The sequence below is a fragment of the Thalassophryne amazonica genome, chromosome 18 (genome assembly GCF_902500255.1).
Source record: "Thalassophryne amazonica chromosome 18, fThaAma1.1, whole genome shotgun sequence".
NCBI classification, from domain to species: Eukaryota; Metazoa; Chordata; class Actinopteri; order Batrachoidiformes; family Batrachoididae; genus Thalassophryne; species Thalassophryne amazonica.
The window spans coordinates 30,337,021-30,362,033 of record NC_047120.1 but is presented as its reverse complement, the minus strand read 5'-3'; the positions used below and the strand labels follow the sequence as shown (position 1 = coordinate 30,362,033).

Below are 25,013 nucleotides of genomic sequence, written 5' to 3'. Positions count from 1 at the left end.
ATAATCAAAAACCCAGACAGAGCTTTAATTCATTTGAAAGCTTGACTCTTAGTCTTGTCCATCCAAATTGGAAGTCCCAAAAACCAGTTTTATTTGTTATTATCTATTGTCCACCTGGTCGTTACTGTGAGTTTCTCTGTGAATTTTCAGACCTTTTGTCTGACTTAGTGCTTAGCTCAGATAAGATAATTATAGTGGGCGATTTTAACATCCACAGATGCTGAGAATGACAGCATCAAAACTGCATTTAATCTATTATTAGACTCTATTGGCTTTGCTCAAAAAGTAAATGAGTCCACCCACCACTTTAATCATATCTTAGATCTTGTTCTAACTTATGGTATGGAAATAGAAGACTTAACAGTATTCCCTGAAAACTCCCTTCTGTCTGATCATTTCTTAACAACATTTACATTTACTCTGATGGACTACCCAGCAGTGGGGAATAAGTTTCATTACACTAGAAGTCTTTCAGAAAGCGCTGTAACTAGGTTTAAGGATATGATTCCTTCTTTATGTTCTCTAATGCCATATACCAACACAGTGCAGAGTAGCTACCTAAACTCTGTAAGTGAGATAGAGTATCTCGTCAATAGTTTTACATCCTCATTGAAGACAACTTTGGATGCTGTAGCTCCTCTAAAAAAGAGAGCTTTAAATCAGAAGTGCCTGACTCCGTGGTATAACTCACAACTCGTAGCTTAAAGCAGATAACCCGTAAGTTGGAAAGGAAATGGCGTCTCACTAATTTAGAAGATCTTCACTTAGCCTGGAAAAAGAGTCTGTTGCTCTATAAAAAAGCCCTCCGTAAAGCTAGGACATCTTTCTACTCATCACTAATTGAAGAAAATAAGAACAACCCCAGGTTTCTTTTCAGCACTGTAGCCAGGCTGACAAAGAGTCAGAGCTCTATTGAGCTGAGTATTCCATTAACTTTAACTAGTAATGACTTCATGACTTTCTTTGCTAACAAAATTTTAACTACTAGAGAAAAAATTACTCATAACCATCCCAAAGACGTATCGTTATCTTTGGCTGCTTTCAGTGATGCCGGTATTTGGTTAGACTCTTTCTCTCCGATTGTTCTGTCTGAGTTATTTTCATTAGTTACTTCATCCAAACCATCAAATGTTTATTAGACCCCATTCCTACCAGGCTGCTCAAGGAAGCCCTACCATTATTTAATGCTTCGATCTTAAATATGATCAATCTATCTTTGTTAGTTGGCTATGTACCACGGCTTTTAAGGTGGCAGTAATTAAACCATTACTTAAAAAGCCATCACTTGACCCAGCTATCTTAGCTAATTATAGGACAATCTGCAACCTTCCTTTTCTCTCAAAAATTCTTGAAAGGGTAGTTGTAAAACAGCTAACTGATCATCTGCAGAGGAATGGTCTATTTGAAGAGTTTCAGTCAGGTTTTAGAATTCATCATAGTACAGAAACAGCATTAGTGAAGGTTACAAATGATCTTCTTATGGCCTCGGACAGTGGACTCATCTCTGTGCTTGTTCTGTTAGACCTCAGTGCTTTTGATACTGTTGACCATAAAATTTTATTACAGAGATTAGAGCATGCCATAGGTATTAAAGGCACTGCGCTGCGGTGGTTTGAATCATATTTGTCTAATAGATTACAATTTGTTCATGTAATGGGGAATCTTCGTCACAGACTAAAGTTAATTATGGAGTTCCACAAGGTTCTGTGCTAGGACCAATTTTATTCACTTTATACATGCTTCCCTTAGGCAGTATTATTAGACGGTATTGCTTAAATTTTCATTGTTACGCAGATGATACCCAGCTTTATCTATCCATGAAGCCAGAGGACACACACCAATTAGCTAAACTGCAGGATTGTCTTACAGACATAAGGACATGGATGACCTCTAATTTCCTGCTTTTAAACTCAGATAAAACTGAAGTTATTGTACTTGGCCCCACAAATCTTAGAAACATGGTGTCTAACCAGATCCTTACTCTGGATGGCATTACCCTGATCTCTAGTAATACTGTGAGAAATCTTGGAGTCATTTTTGATCAGGATATGTCATTCAAAGCACATATTAAACAAATATGTAGGACTGCTTTTTGCATTTACGCAATATCTCTAAAATCAGAAAGGTCTTGGCTCAGAGTGATGCTGAAAAACTAATTCATGCATTTATTTCCTCTAGGCTGGACTATTGTAATTCATTATTATCAGGTTGTCCTAAAAGTTCCCTAAAAAGCCTTCAGTTAATTCAAAATGCTGCAGCTAGAGTACTGACGGGGACTAGAAGGAGAGAGCATATCTCACCCATATTGGCCTCTTCATTGGCTTCCTGTTAATTCTAGAATAGAATTTAAAATTCTTCTTCACTTATAAGGTTTTGAATAATCAGGTCCCATCTTATCTTGGGACCTCGTAGTACCATATCACCCCAATAGAGCGCTTCGCTCTCAGACTGCAGGCTTACTTGTAGTTTCTAGGGTTTGTAAGAGTAGAATGGGAGGCAGAGCCTTCAGCTTTCAGGCTCCTCTCCTGTGGAACCAGCTCCCAATTCAGATCAGGGAGACAGACACCCTCTCTACTTTTAAGATTAGGCTTAAAACTTTCCTTTTGCTAAAGCTTATAGTTAGGGCTGGATCAGGTGACCCTGAACCATCCCTTAGTTATGCTGCTATAGACGTAGACTGCTGGGGGGTTCCCATGATGCACTGTTTCTTTTCTATTTGCTCTGTATGCACCACTCTGCATTTAATCATTAGTGATCGATCTCTGCTCCCCTCCACAGCATGTCTTTTTCCTGGTTCTCTCCCTCAGCCCCAACCAGTCCCAGCAGAAGACTGCCCCTCCCTGAGCCTGGTTCTGCTGGAGGTTTCTTCCTGTTAAAGGGAGTTTTTCCTTCCCACTGTAGCCAAGTGCTTGCTCACAGGGGGTCGTTTTGACCGCTGGGGTTTTACATAATTATTGTATGGCCTTGCCTTACAATATAAAGCGCCTTGGGGCAACTGTTTGTGTGATTTGGCGCTATATAAAAAAAATTGATTGATTGATGATTGATATGTCTTGAACATATTGGTGAGCTCATCCTTTTTGGGAAACTCCATGTTTACACTTCTACATATTGACATTTCAGCTCTTTAGGTCTGTTTTTCAGGGTTTTGAGCTCAAAAACCAAGGTAATGCTAAATTATAAGAAGATCTTGGGGTTATCAGAGGTAGCTTCATGTAAATGTTTCAGCGGTTTAGTGGCTTGCATCATCACAATTTACTGTTCAGTTAACGGATGAGTTATCAAAGCTAACCTGAAAGTTGGCTATGCTCACCACTGAATGAACTGAATTGAATCGTATTAGCTTAGTTTTATGAACAGTCAGAAGACTAACAGTGGTGGATCAAATCAGATGCCTAACAATCTAAAACAAAACACAAGCATAAACATTAACCAAATCAACACGAAAGTGACATTGTCACTCAAGGCAAATCATAATTCACTGTATTAAAAATGTGTCTGTCCGCTGCACGCGCCGTCTTTAACCTTCATTATGGCAGGGGGTTAACAGATACCCAGATGTGACGGCACCATTGCAAAGGACCGCTTTGACAAATGTTACCTATCAGATGGAAAAGGGTGAGAGATGATTACAACAGAGCCTGGAGGAAGTTTACCGTAAAAACAGAAGTGCGTTTTGAAAGTCAAACGAGATCATCTTAATATCAAGACGATACCTGCAACGATGCAGAATGCATGACTGAAAAGGGCTGCGTCCAAGAACAAAGGACAGTGTGTCTGTGAAATGGCAAACAGACAGCCAAACAAAGGATGCTGCACACCCTCTGGATATTGTATGAGTACACCTTTCTGGTGCCAACTATTTAGGGATTATATGAGCAGCTGTTTGCAAGCTGCGGGAAAAACTAAGTTTAGCACACACGTCCTTTCATATCATGAATACAAGCGCACACGTACACATACACTTATCCCAGGGTGCAGTTGTGCCCAGGGCATACAAGGCGGCGTAAAGGTTGTGATCAAGTTCGAGAAAACGTCAATGTTGCATCCAACAGCACAAAGCTCAGGAATAAATTTGCTGCATCATCAGCCAGTGAAAGCGCACCAGACCCAATTAATCACACTCAGGGGCACTTGTTGCCAGCCTGTCTATTAACACTGTGCAGTGAGCTTGTTTTTATGTGTGGGACATGGTCGCTGACCTTTGGTAGAGCTCACCTAATAACACAAGAGAGATCATGCAAGACAGGATATGTGTTTAAATCCATTGTTCATGGCACTTTTGGCGTCACTCTTTCTGTTTTTTTTTCTTATCAACTTGGTATGGGCGGGGGGTAGATAGAGGTCATCAACAGATGGAGACAACAGGAACGGTAAGAGATGGGAAAGAGGGTTTAAAGGACACAATCCAGCTACCCATGCACCCCCAGCCCCATCAACTGCTCATCGATCGGCTCACTTAGGTTGAAGAGAATGAGGTCTTGACCTTCCTCACCACTCGTGCTGCCACCTCCTCTCTGCTACAAAGTGCTAAGTTTCACCAGCGTGCAGCTACATTGTAATTCAAGCCGAATATACCAGTAAACTTCCTCATTATTTGCCACTGCTTCATCCTACCCCACTCGCATAATAATGCTGCCTTCAACACCTCTACCATTCTGCACATGTACGATAAAAAAAAGGAGGACGTAAGCAGAGGAAATTATGATGATGCTTGATTTTTTGATCATGCACCATATGGGCAGCACAGCAAGAGTCCCAGGAGACAAACTTGGAAAATGCCTCTGCTTCTGCACAGACATTACAAAGGAACAATGTGAAAGTGAAAAGTAGAATCCAGGGGCTTTGCTGAAAACAGTGACCACTGATAGTTATTCTACAGTAAACATTATTACTTCGCTAATTTTGTCATGTTTCCCCAAATCATCCATAATCCTCCAGATAATAGTGTGAACTTACACACTGGGAAATATAAATGCTGTAAATATTTCTCTTTACCTAAAACCTTTGGTGCTGGTCAAAGGTCAGGTAGCATGCACTGGTGCCACATGTCGTCACATCCACTACACTACAGAACTGATTTAGGTTTTGAGTCACCACCGGTCCATCCACACCTATCAAAAGTAGCCATCTATCTGTAGGCAGCTCCTACACTGTTTCCAGTTGCTAGGGTCCTCAAGGCACCTAAATATCGAGAAAAGCGTACCAAATGACCAAAGTGTCATATCTGACATTCTCTCACAATACAAGTGGTATGTCTCATCTGAGTATAGTTAGGTAACTGTTGTTTGACAAAGTCAATCCAATGGGACCCAAGGATCCTCTGAAGAGATGCAGTACCAAAGATCCCGTCATCTTAGGTCCTGGGCTGTTATCCAGGGCTCACAAACTGTACAGTACAGATAGTACATTACATTACAGTTAAACAAGAAGCACCTAGACTGTGAAGAGAAACGGACCATCATTCTCCTGAAAAGTACACGCATCATTAAACTTTCTGTCCATGGTCATCCATGTAAAAAAGTAACCAGGTAGTTGTTTGGTCACTATTAGGAAGGGATATAATGGTACACCTCCCATATGATGTGGTATGAATTCATTTCAAGGTCATGGTGATGTTCAAATGAATGTTATATGTTCCTATCAGGTTCCCTCATACTTGTACGGAAAAAGTGTCTTGCACAAAATTGCAAATATGGAACTTTATTAAATGGCTGCGACGCTACACGCACTCTGAATGGCTGATTTCCAGTCTGTTACCATGACAATCAGCTCGGAATGCATATCACATTCGTTACAAACCAGGAAGCTAAAAACACGATTAGAAAAACCAAGTCGGACATGAACATACTCCAGTATGTTCATGTCCGACTTGGTTTTTTTTTACTGGAGTATGTTCATGTCTAAATATCTAAACAACACTGGAAAAAAACATAGATTGAAAGCTTACCAGCTAACGGCCGGGCCATCTGTTAGCAAGTTCTTCACAAAGGTGAAGCAAACAGGTCTGACTACAAGCTGTCAGCACCTTTCATATTCAGGCAATACTGTAGGTTTGCGTGTTTATATATATAGTAGCCACATAATGAACAAATAATTAACCTCACTTGCTCTGTCTGTACGTAAATATCAGACCTCTGTGTTTTACCCTCCGTCCGTACTTACACCTTGGTCTGACATTTTCCTGTAGAGACCTCACGCTCAGTTAATAATTGTTTAATATCACTTGAAATTTTCAAAACTGGCTTGTAGATCTACAGTTTACACATGCTGAAGATTCTGCCCAAAGGTTTTATCTTGTACTTTTGTAAACACATTAAAAACTAACATGCGAATATGACAAAATAATTCATAGTCGATCTTAGGTTGTCATTTATTTTGTGCGCTGATGCTATCTGGCATAATAACTGGATTGTAGACAGCAGAATGGTTGAATGGTAAGTTCATTATCAGCGTAAATGACAGCTACAAATTGTCTGACATATCTCCTTCTTATCAGGAGATGCTAGAATGCATGCCATTACCATAAAAACCAGCCAGCAGAGTATTTCTGTCTTTTCTAAATGGCTAGTTAGGCATGAGCTCACAGTCTGTCCATAGTAATATGACATTTATTCCAAGGAACACTTTTACTCTTAATCAATATTCACATTTCCACATCGTACTCCAATGAGAAAGCAATTGTGCCTATGAGATATGCAACCAAAGATTTTCAATCAGAGGCATCATTTTATCTTCAGCTGGGCCTTGAGAGTAAGTCAGACCTCGTTTCCACCGAGCGGTCCGGTTCAGTCGCACAGAAAATAAGTCCAGTCGGCTGCTCCCTTGTTTGCACTCTGGGTCGACACAGCAGATCTGAAGTGGATGCTGATTTGGCTCCATTTTTATGCCGGATACCCTTCCTGAGGCAACCCCACATTACACAGAACACTATTTTGTGCATTTCCACATTCAGATTTAGGGATGTGTACTAAAATAACCGCCGTACAGTACCACTTTTTCGCACCCTTTGCTTGGTTAACTAAATAATGGAACAGTAACAAAATGGAGGAGCTAATCCACTGCTGACCACTGACTGGCTCATAGCAACACTAGAACGCGTCATCACCCTGTGACAGCTTATGTGCTGCACAGAATCCTGTCAAAACATACATGGCATATTAAATATCCACACAAGAAAGAATGTCAGTGAAAAGCAGCCAAGCTTGGTCAAACAAGAAGGTGCAGACTTTAGTGGTGATCATTGCGGAGGAACAACAATGCAACGTCCTGCTGCCCATGTCGATACCATGCATGTTGACGCCTACCATGCTCAGCAAACAAACAAAGAGTACTGATGGCAGTGGAAGCGCAAGCCAGGCCATGCTTAACTGTTCCAGACCATACCATACCGGACTGCTCGGTGGAAATTAGGCTTAAAATATAGCTGAAATAGAAACAGTTTAGGACAAAATTGTGTTTTAGATATTCAATGATATTATTACATAAGGGATGCAATCCAATAATGATGTGCATAAAAAAGGAATTCTGTGAATCAATACACCATGAATATCAAAGAAATACTTTCCAGGGTTCCTGTAAGGGTGCCTTCAACAGTATGTAAAATCTGAGGCATTATAAAGCTAATACCCATAAATGCTTTGCTACATGCATCCATATTATACCTGTAAAATTGCTCTACAATTGTATTGAATGTCATCATGACACAGCTCCAATTTAGGTTCTGTACATATAAATGATACAAATACTCAAAAAAACAGGTTAGAGTATACAGACAGTCTATGCACCATAGTGTTTCTACACATTTACGAGTTCTGTCTCATAATCAACTTTCTTTTGTATTTGTACTTCCGTAAAATAAGTTGAAACAACTGAAATTTTCAAATGTTGATTTCCAAAATAAATAAACAAATCAAACTTTTGCCAATTTTACGTTTTTAAGTTAAATAAGGTAAGAGATATTCCGTTTAAGAACTTGATTGGCTTTACAGTATTAATTCCACAATGAGAATAAACAGCAGTAGGAAATAATGAAAAATGAATCGATCAGCACGTGTTAATCTAAACCACAGGGTTGTTCAGCCAATTATTCTGTTTTAAAGGTAAAAGACAGTTTCTAATGATTAGCAATCTTTATCATGAAACCACAATATTTTCCAGCACATTTGCTTTTAAGATTTTGCCCAAAACTGCAAGTAGACACTGGATAATTTTTTTAAAGGATACAAAAGAAACATAAGCTTTTAATCACTGAAAGAGGAAAATAAGCAAAGGTTACATGAAAAACAGCAGCATGACTTTTCAGCTTAGTTGCATGGCAGTTCAAAAGGCATACCTTAAAAAGAGAGAGAGAGAGAGAGAAGAGGGAGAGAGAGAGAAGGAGAGAGAGAGAAGAGGAGAGAGAGAGAGAGCAGAGAGAGAGAGAGATTGATGGCTAAGATTAAAAACAAGCACACAAAAAGAACAAAAATCAGGTAGAATTCAGAACTAGATAGTCAACATGAAAAGACCTTGGGAAAAAATACATATATAATACATTCATTCCTTACTATTCCAACCATGTCTCACATTTGAAGGTAATTTAAAATTTTGGCTCATGTTCACTGATAATGTTGCACAAAACATTATTCACAGAATGCATTGTGCAAAGACAAAAATGCAACTAATGCTAGTTTCATGCAACACCTGAAGTAAGGTCACACTGGTGCTTCTTTAACCAATTAACTGATTATTTTATTAGTATTTAACTGTTTTGATAAGCAGTTACACATTTTATGTCGTTTATTTTTTAAATTTCCAAATTCACTGATTTCAGCTCCATAAATGTGAATATTTTATGGTTTATTTTTGTCAATGACTTTTTATTATTAATTATTATTTAGGTAATTTTTATCTTTTATAAGTTGGAATTTTCAATTAAAATTCTAAAAATAACCACTAGTTAGACCCCTAATTAAAGAAGAAAGTTGTGAAAGAATTCTTTCATCTGAAGTACAAAGCAGCCTGTCCTACAAATCCATTCCATGTACCACTGTCTTATCTGACCTCTGATCAGTCAAAAATAGTCAGTGGCCTGTCCTGCTGGACACAGATCACTCAAGAGGGCACAATCACCCTCATTTACTTCAGTCCTGCTAACAAGGGATGACAAACAAGATGAGAAAGGAAGTCCTGTAATTACTCATTCACGAATTTTATCTACCCTACAGACTCTCCTATCGAACCGGACAGGACACGGCAAACTGTGACACGTGCCGGAACAGCGCCTGCATTATTTACAGGTTAGTAGATCATTCCTCTGCAAAGACAGGACAGGTGCACCGTCCTTTTTCCTTGAGGGGAAGTGAACAGGTGGAAAATGGACAGTTGGGGGGGGGCAGAGATTTGTGAGCCTAATGTGGATGGTGTTAATGAGCACATGGGGACGTGTGACATTTGCACACCACGCAAACATTCTGCATCCATACATCTACAGTACTGTTCAGAATAGTAGTGCTACGTGACTAAAAAAATTAATCCAGGTTTTGAGTATATTTCTTATTGTTACATGGGAAACAAGGTACCAGTAGATTCAGTAGATTCTCACAAATCCAACAAGACCAAGCATTCATGATATGCACATGCTTAAGGCTATGAAATTGGGCTATTAGTAAAAAAAAAAAAGTAGAAAAGGGGGTGTTCACAATAATAGTAGTGTGGCATTCAGTCAGTGAGTTCATCAATTTTGTGGAACAAACAGGTGTGAATCAGGTGTCCCCTATTTAAGGATGAAGCCAGCACCTGTTAAACATGCTTTTTTCTTTGAAAGCCGGAGGAAAATGGGACGTTCAAGACATTGTTCAGAAGAACAGCGTAGTTTGATTAAATATTTGATTGGAGAGGGGAAAACTTATACGCAGGTGAAAAAAAATTATAGGCTGTTCATCTACAATGATCTCCAATGCTTTAAAATGGACAAAAAAAAAACACGACGTGGAAGAAAATGGTAAACAACCATCAAAATGGATAGAAGAATAACCAGAATGGCAAAGGCTCACCCACTGATCAGCTCCAGGATGATCAAAGACAGTCTGGAGTTACCTGTAAGTGCTGTGACAGTTAGAAGACGCCTGTGTGAAGCTAATTATTTGCAAGAATCCCCCGCAAAGTCCCTCTGTTAAAAAAAAGACGTGCAGAAGAGGTTACAATTTGCGAAAGAACACATCAACTGGCCTAAAGAGAAATGGAGGAATATTTTGTGGACTGATGAGAGTAAAATTGTTCTTTCTGGGTCCAAGGGCCGCAGACAGTTTGTGAGACAGCCCCCAAACTCTGAATTCAAGCCACAGTTCACAGTGAAGACAGTGAAGCATGGTGGTGGCAAGCATCATGATATGGGCATGTTTCTCCTACTATGGTGTTGGGCCTATATATCACAACCAGGTATCATGGATCAGTTTGGATATGTCAAAATACTTGAAGAGGTCATGTTGCCTTATGCTGAAGAGGACATGCCCTTGAAATGGGTGTTTCAACAAGACATTGACGCAAAGCACACTAGTAAACAAGCAAAATCTTGGTTCCAAAAACAACATTAACGCCTTGCAGATGTGAAGAAATCATAAAAACTGTGGTTATACAGCTAAATACTAGTTTAGTGACAGGATTGCTAAAAAAAGCAGTTTAAACATAATAGTTTTGAGTTTTGAGCATCAACAGCAGATGCTATTATTGTGAACACCCCCTTTTCTACTTTTTTTTACTAATAGCCCAATTCATAGCCTTAAGAGTGTGCATATCATGAATGCTTGGTCTTGTTGGATTTGTGAGAATCTACTGAATCTACTGGTACCTTGTTTCCCATGTAACAATAAGAAATATACTCAAAACCTGGATTAATATTTTTAGTCACATAGCACTACTATTACAACCCCTGGCAAAAATTATGGAATCACCGGCCTCGGAGGATGTTCATTCAGTTGTTTAATTTTGTAGAAAAAACCAGATCACAGACATGACACACAAACTATAGTAATTTCAAATGGCAACCTTTCTAGCTTTAAGAAACACTATAAGAAATCAGGAAAAAAAATTGTGGCAGTCAGTAACAGTTACTTTTTAGCCAAGCAGAGGGAAAAAAAATATGAATCACTCAATTCCTGAGGAAAAATTATGGAATCATGAAAACAAAAAACGCTACAACCCATCACTAGTATTTTGCTGCACCACCTATGGCTTTTATAACAGCTTGCAGTCTCTGAGGCATGGACTTAATGAGTGACAAACAGTAACTCTTCATCAATCTGGCTCCAACTTCTCTGATTGCCGTTGCCGATCAGCTTTGCCAGGTTGGAGCCTTGTCATGGACCATTTTCTTCAACTTCCACCAAAGATTTTCAATGGATTAAGAATCCGGACTATTTGCAGGCCATGATATTGACCCTATGTGTCTTTTTGCAAGGAATGTTTTCACAGTTTTTGCTATATGGCAAGATGCATTATCATCTTGAAAAATGATTTTCATCCCCAAGCATCCTTTCAATTGATGGGATAAGAAAAGTGTCCAAAATATCAACGTAAACTTGTGCATTTATTGATGATGTAATGACAGCCATCTCCCCAGTGCCTTTACCTGACATGCAGCCCCATATCATCAATGACTGTGGAAATTTACATGTTCTCTTCAGGCAGTCATCTTTATAAATCTCACTGGAACGGCACCAAACAAAGTTCCAGCATCATCACCTTGCCCAATGCAGATTCGAGATTCATCACTGAATATGACTTTCATCCAGTCATCCACAGTCCACGATTGCTTTTCCTTAGCCCATTGTAACCTTGTTTTTTTCTGTTTAGGTGTTAATGATGGCTTTCGTTTAGCTTTTCTGTATGTAAATCCCATTTCCTTTAGGCGGTTTTTTACAGTTCGGTCACAGACGTTGATCCAGTTTCCTCCCATTCTTCCTCATTTGTTTTATTGTGCATTTTCGATTTTTGAGACATATTGCTTTAAGTTTTCTGTCTTGACGCTTGAGTCTTCCTTGGCCTACCAGTATGTTGCCTTTAACAACCTTCCCATGTTGTTTGTATTTGGTCCAGAGTTTAGACACAGCTGACTGTGAACAACCACCATCTTTTGCAACATTGCGTGATGATTTACCCTCTTTTAAGAGTTTGATAATCCTCTCCTTTGTTTCAATTGACATCTCTCGTGTTGGAGCCATGATTCATGTCAGTCCACTTGGTGCAAACAGCTCTCCAAGGTGTGATCACTCCTTTTTAGATGCAGACCTAACGAGCAGATCTGATTGATGCAGGTGTTAGTTTTGGGGATGAAAATTTACAGGGTGATTCCATAATTTATGCCTCAGAGTTGAGTGAGTCCATATTTTTTTCCCTCTGCTTGGTCTAAAAAAGTAACCGTTACTGACTGCAACAATTTTTTTTCTTGATTTCTTATAGTGTTTCTTAAAGCCAGAAAGTTTGCCATTTGAAATGACTTTAGTTTTGTGTCATGTGTGTGATCTGCTTTTTTTCTACAAAATTAAACAACTGAATGAACATCCTCCGAGGCTGGTGATTCCATAATTATTGCCAGGGGTTGTATTCTAAACACTACTGTATGTCCTTGTCCTCACCCGTTGTCCCTTCATTCACCTAATCTGGAGACACAGGACACGCTGTTAAAAGCGGCTGCACACACTCAGTGAGCTGCAATTTAATCTACGACCAGAAAGAGAGACCAAAGTCATTAACGCAACAAAGCACTCAGATCTCTCCTCATGATGATTATGATGAGCATTACTTGCAGTCTGCAGTCAGTGCAACTGACACTGTCGCTTCTTCCAGCAGTGCCCCACTGCAGCGACAGGGACACCACATCTCTTGTTTGGCACTTAGAGAAGGTATAATTTCCAACAGTAGGAAAAAAAATCGGGGGGGGGGGATGAGAATGAAGAGAGATTTAAAGAGTAGGAGGGTGGGAGGCGATCAATAAAACTGTTTTAGTGGTCAGTGTCGTTCCACTCAGTCGCCTTTTTTCTCCTCTCAAGAGCCATTTAAATCATTTTCTATCTACTGCTCTCAAAAACTGATAAGCCTCGGGTCAGACTTCAAACGGCTGCGAGAAATGAAGGAGCAGGACAGATGTGTTCACGCTGATGAAGGCGCCACTCGCAGCAGAGTGTGTTTTAGAGTGCGGCGGCTGACCTGCATAGCCAGAGGGTGGACAAAAGGAACAGATGTTCTGTCAGTTATACAATGACAGCAAGATGAAGTGAGGGGAGTCGGGGCACGTGATGTGAAGGACATGACCACAACACAACGTGACATGAGGGCGATAAAGTAAAACTGACTCTCTTCACCCAAAGAGATCAAATGGATTAATGGGATTATTAACCATCAGATGACAAGGTAAAGCCTCTTAAATAATTCTAAAGTCAGTTTTAAGCAGAAAAGAAGCCGTTTTAAAGAGAAACAAAGCGATAATCGGTTACGCATAGAAATGATGACGTGCAGTGAAACCAGCAGCTAACAGCTCGTGTAGTATTGTCTACTGTGATCGCTTCTGTCTTTTATGATGAAATAAGCTGAATTTATGTGGAAATGATTGTGGTACAAACAGCTTCAGATATCTGTCGCTGAGACAGATTGATGACTGGAGTGTCGGTTTGAAGCAGAGACCAGGTGATAATCAGTGAACCACGGCTGATGACGCATGCGCAGTGAAGGCAGGGCGGGACACGATTTTAGGGGTGACCATTCGGGTCTGCGACACCGGTCTATAAGCACAGGTAGCAGCGTACAATGTACGTTTTGTCCAACTCTCTGTTGGGGCATGCCCGGTTACGTTCTGTCTGAGGCCCTGTCTGTGCGTTATGTCCTCCTCATCTGTTATGTGTGTAGGTCATGTCTGTCTCCTGTGTGGCTTTGTGTCTTGGTGTGTGTGTGTGTGTGTGTGTGTGTGTGTGTGTGTGTGTGTGTGTGTGTGTTGTGTGTGTGTGTGTGAGTGTGTGCGTGCACGCATGCTCCTTGTTGTGTCTGCAACCGTGGGTCTAGTTGTGTGCATGTGTGTGTGTGTTCCTTATTGTGTCTGTCTCGGGTATGTGTGCGTGTCGGTGGATGAATTACTTGTTCATGTCTGGTGTGTGTGTGCACTCCTGGTGTTCGTGTCTTCAGTGTCTGTCTCTGTCTGTGCTTGTTGTCATTCATGTGGGTCTCTGTCATGTGTGTGCGTGGATTTGCATCCATGGTATTCGCTCCCCTGCATATGTGTGTATCATTCTGTGTTCCTGCCGGGTCAACACCCCAGTCCTCTGGTCCTTTGTTATTAATGCAGTTCTTTTCTTTATGCATTTCTTAGGACTGTCTTGTGTCCACTGTTCTCATTCTGTCCCAGTTTGAGTTCCTCGTTTATTTCTCTGTGTATAGACTATGACATTAGGTTTGTTATTTGATCTACAGTGGGGAAAATAAGATTTGACCCCCTGTCAGTTTTGCAGGTTTTCCCACCTACAAAGAATGGAGAGGTCTGTAATTTTTATCGTAGGTACACTTCAACTGTGAGAGACAGACTAAAAAAAAAAAAAAAAAAACAAAACAAAAAAAAAAATCCAGAAAATCACATTGTATGATTTTTAAATAATTAATTTGCATTTTATGCCTAAAATAAGTATTTGACCCCCCTACCAACCAGCAAGAATTTGGCTATCACAGATCTGTTAATTTTTCTTTAAGACGCCCTCTTATTCTGCACTCTTTACTGTATTAATTGCACCCTGTTTGAACTTGTTACCTATATAACCGACCCTGTTCACACAATCAACTCACACTTCCAACCTCTCCACCACAGCAAGACCAAAGAGCTGTCTAAGGACACGAGGGACAAAACTGAAGACCTGCACAAGGGCTGGGATGGACTACAGGACAACAGGCAAGCGCTTGGTAGAAGACACAATTGTTATGATTATTTATTAGAAAGTGGAAGAAACACAAGATGACTGTCAATCTCCCTCGGTCTGGGATTCCATGCAAGATCTCACTTTGTGGGGTAAGGATGATTCTGAGAAAGCTCAGAACTACACAGTAGGACCTGGTCAATGATGTGAAGAGAGCTGGGACCACAGGTCACAAAGATTACATTAGTAACATGATGCTGTCATGGTTTAAAATCCTGCAGGGCAGCAAGGTCCCCTTGCTCAAGCCAGCACATGTCCAGGCCTGTTGAAGTTCACCAGTGACCATCTGGATGATCCAGAGGAGGCATGGGAGAAGGTCATGTGGTCAGATGAGACCAAATAGAGCTTTTTGGAATCAACTCCACTTACCATGTTTAGAGGATGAAAACAACCCAAGAAAACCATCCCAACCGTGAAGCATGGGGGTGGAAACATCATACTATGGGGGTGCTCTCATGCAAAGGGGACAGGGACGACTGCACCGTATTGAAGGGAGGATGGATGGGGTCATGTATTGCAAGGATTTGGCAACACAACTTCCTTCCCTCAGTAAGAGCACTGAAGATGGGTCATGGCTGGGTCTTCCAACTGACAATGACCCCAAAACGCAGCCAGGGCAACTAAGGAGGGGCTCTGTAAGAAGTTTTCAAGGTCCTGGGGTGGTCGGCCAGTCTCCAAACCTGAACTCAATAGAAAAGTCTTTGGAGGGAGCTGAAAACTCCAAAGGATCTGTATGGAGGAGTGGACGAAAATCCTGTTGCAGTGTGTGAAAACTTGGTCAAGAACTACAGGAAATGTCTGACCTCTGTAATGGAGACAAATGTTCTGACCAATTGTTAAGCTCTGTTTTTCTAGGGGTCAAATACTATTTTATACAATAAAATGCAAATTAATCATTAAAAATCATACAATGTGATTTGCTGGATTTTTTATTTAGATTCTGTCTCTACAGTTGAAGTGTACCTATGATAAAAATTACAAACCTCTCCATCTTGTGTAGGCGGGAAAACTGCCAAAACTGACAGGGGGTCAAATACTTATTTTCCCCACTCTATGTTGAGTGGTTTTCTACATCATGTTGTCTGTTTGTTCCACGTTTATTTTGCAGTTTCGTGTACTTAATGATTTCTATATGACATGATCTGGTTTTATTTTCACCTTGTGATGTCCGTTTTATTTTGTATCTCTGTGTGTTCCTTTATTTTCTCTCGTGTGCTGCCTCTTCCGTTGTCACTGATTTTACACCTGTTGTTTATTAGTTGAGTCTGTATTTAAGCCACACCTTTACATTGGTCACCTGCCGGTCGATTGCCTCTGTCACGCATTTTGTTAGTTTCCACTCTGGTTTGTTGTAAGTACTCTGTGTTTTCCCTACTGTGTGTTTTTTGCATTTTGGGAGTCCCAGCACCTCCCACGCAATCTCTGCCCTGCCTCCGCATTTGAACTTGGTTTTTGTATCCTTGCTCCATTACTGTTGCCTTCTAGTTTCCACTGTGGATCGCCCTGTCACTGACTTATTAGATTCTTTGTCACTGAAGATAATCAAAGCACTTGATTTTGCCTTCACTTCTGTGTCCTCGCCTACCGGCATTTGGGGTCTATTTGCCTTTAGTTTAGCCCAACCATAACAATCTCAGCCACATTGGTTACACACAACCAGTGCATTCGGAGTGCCAGTCCCAAGCCCAGGTAAATGAGCAGGTTTACGTCAGGAGGAGTATCTGGCATAAATGCTGCCAAACCACACGTGTATCAGAAATCAAATTTTGATACCGAATCGGTTGACTGCCTCAGATGATTTGTTCCAACAGGTTGCCGACAGAAATCAGCCTACGGTTGGGCAAAGAAGAGGTTTATCGAGATGAAGGGAGACAGCTATAAAGAGGATGACGGAAGGAATGGCAGTTAGTCCAGATGACACACCAGCAGAGACATGGAACTGTTTAAGAGAGATGGCAGTGTATTTCAGCTAGTTAAATAAAATCTGGAAGTGAGAACATGGCTGAGGAGTGGAAATGGAACAAGAGTGATCTGCACAGCTGCAGCAACTACAGAGGGCATCAAGTTGATCAGCCACACCATGGTGTTATGGGAAAGGGTAGCGGAAGTTACGCTTCGTAAAGAAGTAAAGATCTGTGTTCAGGTCCTGAACAGGAATAAACAGTTCAGAAATGTATGGATGTACTGTATGATTCTTTAATGTTGATTTATTATACCTCAAATTTTAACCTGGAGTATTTGGACTATTTTCACTGTCAAATCTGCTCCATCGATGCTGGATGAAAAACTTCATGAATCAAAGATTTTTTTTTTTTTCAGTTTTACATTAATAAATTGATTTAATAAATCCATGGACTGTGTTTAATTCAGGCTCGTTAGGCCTTGAACAAGCCTGCATCACAGAAGGCCGCTGCTTCACCACCCAACTCAATCACAGTTTTCATCACATTTCCATGACTGTTCACTTATGTGTTCCTGTAAAAATGACTTAAAAGCCAGTTACTGTCATTATAAGAGGCATTTTCACTCAGCTCATGAGAACGGGGGGAATGAAGCTGTGATCATGACAGCTTCAGTTTGCAGCACTCGACCATGGTGTGGATGCACCAAAATTATAACGATTTTCAAATTCATGAATAATTTGGTGTTATTTTTTAGATATTTTCATCTGCTTTCTTTTGTTAATGGCATCATTAAAGAACATTTGTGGCCTGCCAGCAGTTCTTGTTAGCCTGCCCAGGCGTGTACTATTATATGGGAAAATTTGACTTCTCACAGTGTTGGCATTATACAATCCACATCGTGATGCACTATCACACCGGCGATGACTATGACACAGGTGTGAGAGTTAAGAGTTTTTTGTTGCCATGTGCACAGTAAAGACAGTTACACCACACAATGGAATTCTTACTCTGTTCATTCTGCAAAGAAAATTTGCATGAAGAATGTTCAGATCAGATGATTTTTAAAAAACAAAACATAAAATACACATTATTAGCTGAAGAATGTATTATATACACAATTTAAGAATGTACAGTTTAGAGGCTGTGCAGTTTATGCAGTTTGGGCAATTTTTGCAATACTGTGTAGTTTTAGCAGTATTTCCTGCTGTGGCAGGGAGTCATAAGGTTGGATGGGACGCATAATAGTGAAACAGAGCTATTATAATAATGCTCAGGAGGATGATGATAATAATAATGCTAAGGAGAGGAAGACAGGTGAAAGTAACAGTCCCTCAGGTGGTGGAGGGGTCAGTGTGTAAGAGAGTTACGAGAAGCCTAATGGCCTGTGGTAGAAGCTGTTCACCAGCCAGAGTAGTCCGGACTTCTGACTCTTGTAGCATCTGCCTGATGGTAGGCTAGTAACAGTGAGTGTTGGGGGTGTGTACTGTCTTGATGAGGTTGTGTGTCTATGTAGGACTCATGTTTGGTAAATGTCCTGCAGTGAGTGGAAGGCTGCCCCCAGAGATGTACTGTGAGTCTTAATCACACGTTGGAGAGCCTTCCGTCTTGGACTGTGCAATTACCGTACCGGACTGTGATGGCAGTGGTGAGGACATTGCTCAATCATACACCTGTAGAATAGATGTTGAAAATTTGGCTGACAATTTTCTCAGTCTTCTGAGAAAACACAGTCTCTGTTGGGAACTTCTTGATGATTTGCGGGTGTTGTAAGACCAGGTGAGATCTGAGGAATTTGAAGGTTTCACCCTCTCCACCACTGTCCTCATCAATGTATCGTGGTGTGTGGAGCTCTCCACTCCTAGGTTGTGTACCAACAACATCTATGTTTAATGATAATCTGAAGTAATTCTGACCACGGGGAAAGCAGAGAACCAACACCCCTACCCATGCTGCATCTCTTCTCTGTTTGTCTGTGTAAAGAGTTCAGTGTGCTTTCTCTGATATAAACAGCTCCAGAAACATTAATTAACCATCCCGCTCATGCTATGAGCACAAAATGCAGTGTAATAACACATCTAAATTTTTAAAATGTGCAATTCCATTTTACAGCCCCTTTCAGCTAATTATTCTTGACAGCTCCCGGTGTACCTGCAAGTGATCACTACTGGGGAAAATGTTTTATCCCGACTATTACCACACACTTTGAATTCACAATGAGGGTTTGGAATACACTAAATGCAGGCAGTTCTAAAAGCGATGATTACGTGCGCCCAATTTTCAGTCAAGTCATTTATAACCTATGCGTTTGTGAGGTCTACCATAAGAAAGTTCTACTCTGCTCCGTATCATAATGAAAACACTTCTGCATGGTATTGTTAGATCAACCAATACCTTCAAAAACTGATGAAAACTGTGCCAGCCAAATTTATGGTTTGAAACATGTCGGCATGTAACAGTGGCAAAAAAGGAAAATTGAAAGTTTTGACATTAAATACTTTTAAAAAGCTAACACTACCCCCTGATAATATGTATACTGCAGAAAGAAGTCTCGTGTATAGATCGGAAGAGCACACGGCTTGCCCCATTGCTGTATTAATTTGAAAAAACGTCCCATTGGTTTCACATCTTTTGCACTATGGGTGCAACATGTCGCACCTATGTTTCCTTGACATAAGCTGCAAAATTATTAAGCGCTGATTCAGTAGGCTAGGGACACATTCCAGCTGCCCCCTGGTCCTCTCTAACATGCAGAGAGAAGCCCTGCCAGGCCAGCAATATTTTGCTAATAACAAAAATAAGACAAATATCCATTAATTTCGATGTCAGTATCTTACTGCTCGCTCATCTGACTTTTTTGTTTAAAGACTCTGCAACTAAGTCGTACATCTCCTTGTGAGTAGTGCATTACCCCTTGTGTAATTCTATATCAGAATAATGGTGGACTCTATTAAAGCACAGAAAAATGGCAGGATTTTTTAAATCGTCAACAAAGAATCAAGAAATCCATCAATGCAAATATCAGTCAGACTTGGAATAACCTCTCTGAGAATGAGGCCAGTGCGTTATCTCACCTCAGGGGGAGTGTTTACACAGTGTTGCCAGATTTCGTGGTCTGAAATGAAATTAAGTAAACTTCAGCATTATTTTTTGTTGGAGGGTGAATGAAGAAACAGGAACCTCAGAGGGGTAACACAAAGTGAATCATAAAGCAAAATCAGGAGTTACCCCATACATACTGCCACACACAAGGTCCTGACCGATGACTGTTGTATTATTCCAGCGGAAACCTTCAAGGCAGAAGAAGAAAAGTTAAGTTGATTGTGGAACTGCCAAAACATGCAGTTTGCCAAATGAGACAAACTCCAAAAGCAAGTTAAAACCCATAGTACCGCATGTTCAACATGTCCATTTTTATAACAGAAGTAACCACAATTTACAGCCTAGTAAAAAAAACAAAACAAAACAAAAAAGATTTTGGTCTCGACAGCTCGTTCCGCATTCATGACACTGAATGGTAATTTTGTCAATACAGGTTCTGCGTATTTAGGTTTATGGTCGTCTTAACTGACAGGTAGCATCTGGCCACAAGCGAACGCCTGGTAGGAGGTCAGGAGCTGCTTTCTGTGCATTTTACATGCAAGTATCAGACAATATACCTTGCTGAGTGGTTTGTTACAACTGACTGCAAACTAACATGTTATGGTGCCTTGACACTTGCACAAATTTGATTCCTGCACTGGCACGTAATTTAGCGTGCCAATGAGGAAATCATCGTAAACTGTTGTAAAAGGTCTGTAAACTGTGCGCGGGCTTCATGCCAGTGCGCAAATAAGATTTTGAAATGTTCAAATTTTATGGCACGTATAATTTCATGCCACTTGCGTGAACTAGCCATGAACATTGCGCAACCTATTCATAAACATGCGTGTCAATGTATGTCATTCATGCAAGTGTCAAAGTGCGTGCCATCTAATGACACGCATTGGGGGAAGTGATGGTTTTGTGGGTTAAACCGTTAGTCTTGAGACCAGAGGATCTTCAAATCCCAGCTTGACCAGAAAATCACTAAGGGCCCTTGGGCAAGGTCTTTAATACCCTAGTTACTCCTGCTGTGTAGTGAGCGCCTTGCATGGCAGCACCCTCACATTGGGGTGAATGTGAGACATTAGTGTGTATAAAGCGCTTTGAGCGTCTGATGCAGATGGAAAAATGCTATATAAATGCAGTCCATTTACCACTGGCAAGATGAACTGCACGGCAGTGCAGAACCAAATTCGTGCACGTGTCAAGGAGCCTTTAGGGGAAGAATTTGTGCTCCAGTCTGTCTGAACAAGCCCAGACATGCCCCACTGTGCCAGCAAACCAATTTAGAGTAATATATAAAAGGTTAACGGCAAATTCTTATGTTAAATGATGCCAGCATGGGCCAATATTGAAAGTATGCTGGTCGTCACCTGTACTGGCTTTAAAAAAGAAAGAAAGGAAAAGAGCATCATCATGATTGCAAATAAGATATCAGCATTTTAAAAATAATAATTTTTTAAGAATTTAACGTAATTTATTCATAATAGATTGAAATTGGTCAACAGTACCTGTATGGACAATCAGTCCCGTGTGAAGCCATTAATTTATTTCATTTATTTTACTTATCTATTACTGAAATTACTGCTATTTTGACTAACCCCATTTACAGAATGGTACAATTTTTTGTATTTTTTTTCTATGAAAAACAATTGCACTGATTATTGATCATTATTGTCATTATTATATTGATATTTCCCCATTTTGTACATCGGCGATATATTTCTGCTCTGCAAGCGATACCATTTCTGCATGCGGCTTAAGCAGAGCTTTAGCAGATACTTGTTTTCTTGCCTTTTCTTGTTGAACTGTGCCGTCGGTTGCTCCACTTGTTTTTTTTTTGGGGTTTTTTTTGAGAAAGGACACTGGCCACCTTCTGAGCAATGAGTTCATTTCTATTCAGTCATTTTTGTTTGCACCAGGGCAATCTGGTTCTTCTGTTTCTTAGTTACAGCGTTCATTTAAGCACCATGGTCCTTCGTAATTTCCTTCAGCTTTAACATCTCAGTGTGGTTTTTTGCCTGTGTTTAAAAGTCGGTCTTCTTTGTGTGTATTCTAGTCTGTTGGTCCAAAGGAGCAGTGTTAGTAGCCATAGTTCCCTCCAGTTGGATCACACACACACTTCTTTACCACTCTCAGCTCATCCTGATATCTTTGCATCATCGCCTCTTTCTCATGTCTGACTTGAGCCAGTTGCAACTTGTATTTATTTTTTTTTTTTTCGTATTTCTTCATTTTTGTTGTAGTGCTGGCGGCAGTCCATGCACTGATGGACAATCGTACGTGTCTGCCGGCCATCTAACTCTGTGCTTTGACACTTCAATTCCAGTGCTGAGAGGTGTTTGTTCAACAGCTTGAGGGAGTGCCTCGTTTTGTGGGCATCATCACTCTGTCTCATATTTAGCAACTCTCTCTGTAAAGGTGATGCTGCTGCAAAAGATGCCTTCTCAATGGTGGCCACTGTCCTTTTCTGCCTTTTTCAACCCTGCTTTCACCTCCATTTCCTTTCCTATCAACCCATCCAGGACTTGTTGTCTTCTCTGCAATCCTATGTTCTGCACTGATGGCAGATATGTCCCCAAGAACAGATTTACATTCATGGCTGAACTCTTGATTTTGAAAAGCACTGGCTTTTTTCAGCTCCTCCCCTTTTTTCTTAATTTTTGCAACTCTCTTCTTGTCCTTGTGCCACTTTTCCATCTATAATAAGTTTGCCGCCACGAATGTAGTAGGAAAGTTCACTGCAAACATTTTAATCAAAGGTGTCCTTTGGCTGTCAGCAAGGTTTGCTGCGTGTGTGTACATGTGCGCGCACACGCAGCAAAGTTTAGTTGGCAGTAAAATGATCGCTGAGCACGTGCGCCGCATGCGCACGCGTGTGTGCACACACGTAGTGGCTTATTATGAAAAACACACAGACACACTGAGCAGCGATTTCCTCATGACAGCACTTTTACACACACACACGCACGTAGGAAAAAAGGACGAGCAAAGGAGAGATTGAATGGGATGTGAGTGACTGCCACCGATGGACACATATGCGTGAGTTCCGGGTCCCTACGTTGGTTGCTCTTTGATGTCCAGCACAGGGAGAAACACAGCGCTCCATTCTGTTTGCCATCAAGAAATTTGGTCAGTCTGCAGCGCCCTTTTAGGGGCATTTGACAGCAGTCTGTGTCATCTACATACATTTTGGATGCAATCTGACAGGTGTGGCAGTCTGTCTGCCTTCTGACATGGCTGACCGCGCCCATTTTTCTCCCGACTGCGTCAGGTTATGCAATATTTGCCATGGTGGGCATGGGTCCAGGAAACTGGATGTATGTGTGACGGGGGCTTAAGAGGTTGCAAGCTGACTTGATAGACCTTGATAAAGTTCAAATACAGTTCTTACCCAGGCCTATATGGCTTAGACATTCAATTTTTGACACAGGTGATGTCTGAATCTCTTTATCTTCTTTTTATAATTTGGTGAAATTAGTCCTTACTTATATATGAAATTTATGAAATTTAACACGTGGTGTTAAACATGGATGCTTAGGATGAAAAAAAAAAAGACAGCAATCCAAAGTCTTGGTAAATAAAAGACAGCAACTATTCGCGGCGAAGCGGAAAATGAATTTAAGTGCCCTGTGGTGCATTTTGGTGCATTATTTAGACTAATTTGGACTTGAAACAGCTGTTAAATTCTCTTGTGATCTCATGCAGTATGGCATGTTGTACCATCCTGTAAGAGTATATACAGAACTATAACAACACAATAGTTTACAAATATAGCTAACTCATGCAACAAACTTTATTGATTTAGTTTGTTTTTGATTGGGCTCAAAGACTAGGCAATTAAAATCTCACCATTCAAAGAACTAGTTAACTTCATAATGCTTTCAGACTAGAGACTAGATAATTGCTTTTAGACTAGATTAAAGATACATAACATAATACTGATGAGATTCTGCTTAGGATCAGTTCACTTTTGTATGCTATCACAGATGACATTACTATGTATACATACTATTATAGTAAATACATATACAGTCAGCCTATTTGTCTGCTCTGAACACTGATATGGCATCTAATCAGTCATTTCTATATCGATTCAGATTCAGATTCAGGAACAAAGAAATCTGCAGGTTTTCTATCATTTCGACACCACTTCGTTAACCACGCTGGGTTTCCCATGTGCCAAAAAGATAGAGTGAAAATAAATAAACATGAGATTCCTCTTGTGATAGCCTACAGCATGACGGGGGGGGGGGGGGGGGGGGGATGTGTACTACAATAATGTTTCTTCTCAATGCTCAATACATATTGTTTTGGATTGGACGGGGAGAAATAAAAAGTTGTAGTACTGTAGTGGAAACAAAGGGAGTCCAAATTGGCTCTAAAATGAGCAACAAAAACAATTATACCTGACGGCATCGCCATGAGGAATTACGCAGGCTTGGGGATAGACTAGCTTGTTACTCCCGGTACTTTAACATAATATTTCACGACAAAAATAAAATTAATTCTGCTAAATTATCTCCTATAACTTCATCGGAACATTAAATCATTAACATACATGTGTTTGTGACGAATTGCGAAGTTAAAAGCGAATCGAACGATGAACTAGTAAATGGGTAGAATTTTGATGAAGACAGATTTGGGCGTGGGAAGCTGAGAAAGATGCCTGGGACATCGCGACATACCGCACTATGCCTTGTCTCACACCACTAATGTAAGCATAAAGAGAATCTGCGGTGGTAGAGTCGCCGCGGGGGGTGGGGGGGGGGGGGGTTCCTGGATCCTTAAACTCTGGACATAATAAACTCTACATGTGGATCCTTGATCTCTGGACATAAACAGAAATAAAATCTGTTAGTTTTTGTCAAAAGCATTTCCTTTCAGACATTATTATTGGCATGATGTCTTTCCATACCTATGAGCTGAGCTCTAGAGCTCGCTGCGCTGCAGGTCAGGTTTATAAAAGAATGCAAGACGTCTCATTTTGGGAGGAATAAACGTTCTAGTCGATTGTAGTTTATTGTGTATATTGCAACGTTTGTAAGACGTGTCATTTTATTTAAAGTGGCGATTCGCTTTGAAGTTATTA

The 25,013-nt window shown here is 40.5% G+C and overlaps 2 protein-coding genes across 2 annotated transcripts in view; one reads left to right on the top strand and one right to left on the bottom strand.

Moving 5' to 3' along the window:
• dock1 (dedicator of cytokinesis 1) overlaps window positions 1–25,013 on the bottom strand; it is an 815,700-nt gene that overhangs the window by 418,650 nt on the left and 372,037 nt on the right.
• LOC117530815 (inhibitory synaptic factor 2A-like) overlaps window positions 1–25,013 on the top strand; it is a 53,256-nt gene that overhangs the window by 12,347 nt on the left and 15,896 nt on the right. Inside the window, 1 exon segment of the mRNA XM_034193752.1 lies at window positions 9,210–9,281. Within this exon segment, the coding sequence (XP_034049643.1) occupies window positions 9,210–9,281 (72 nt within the window).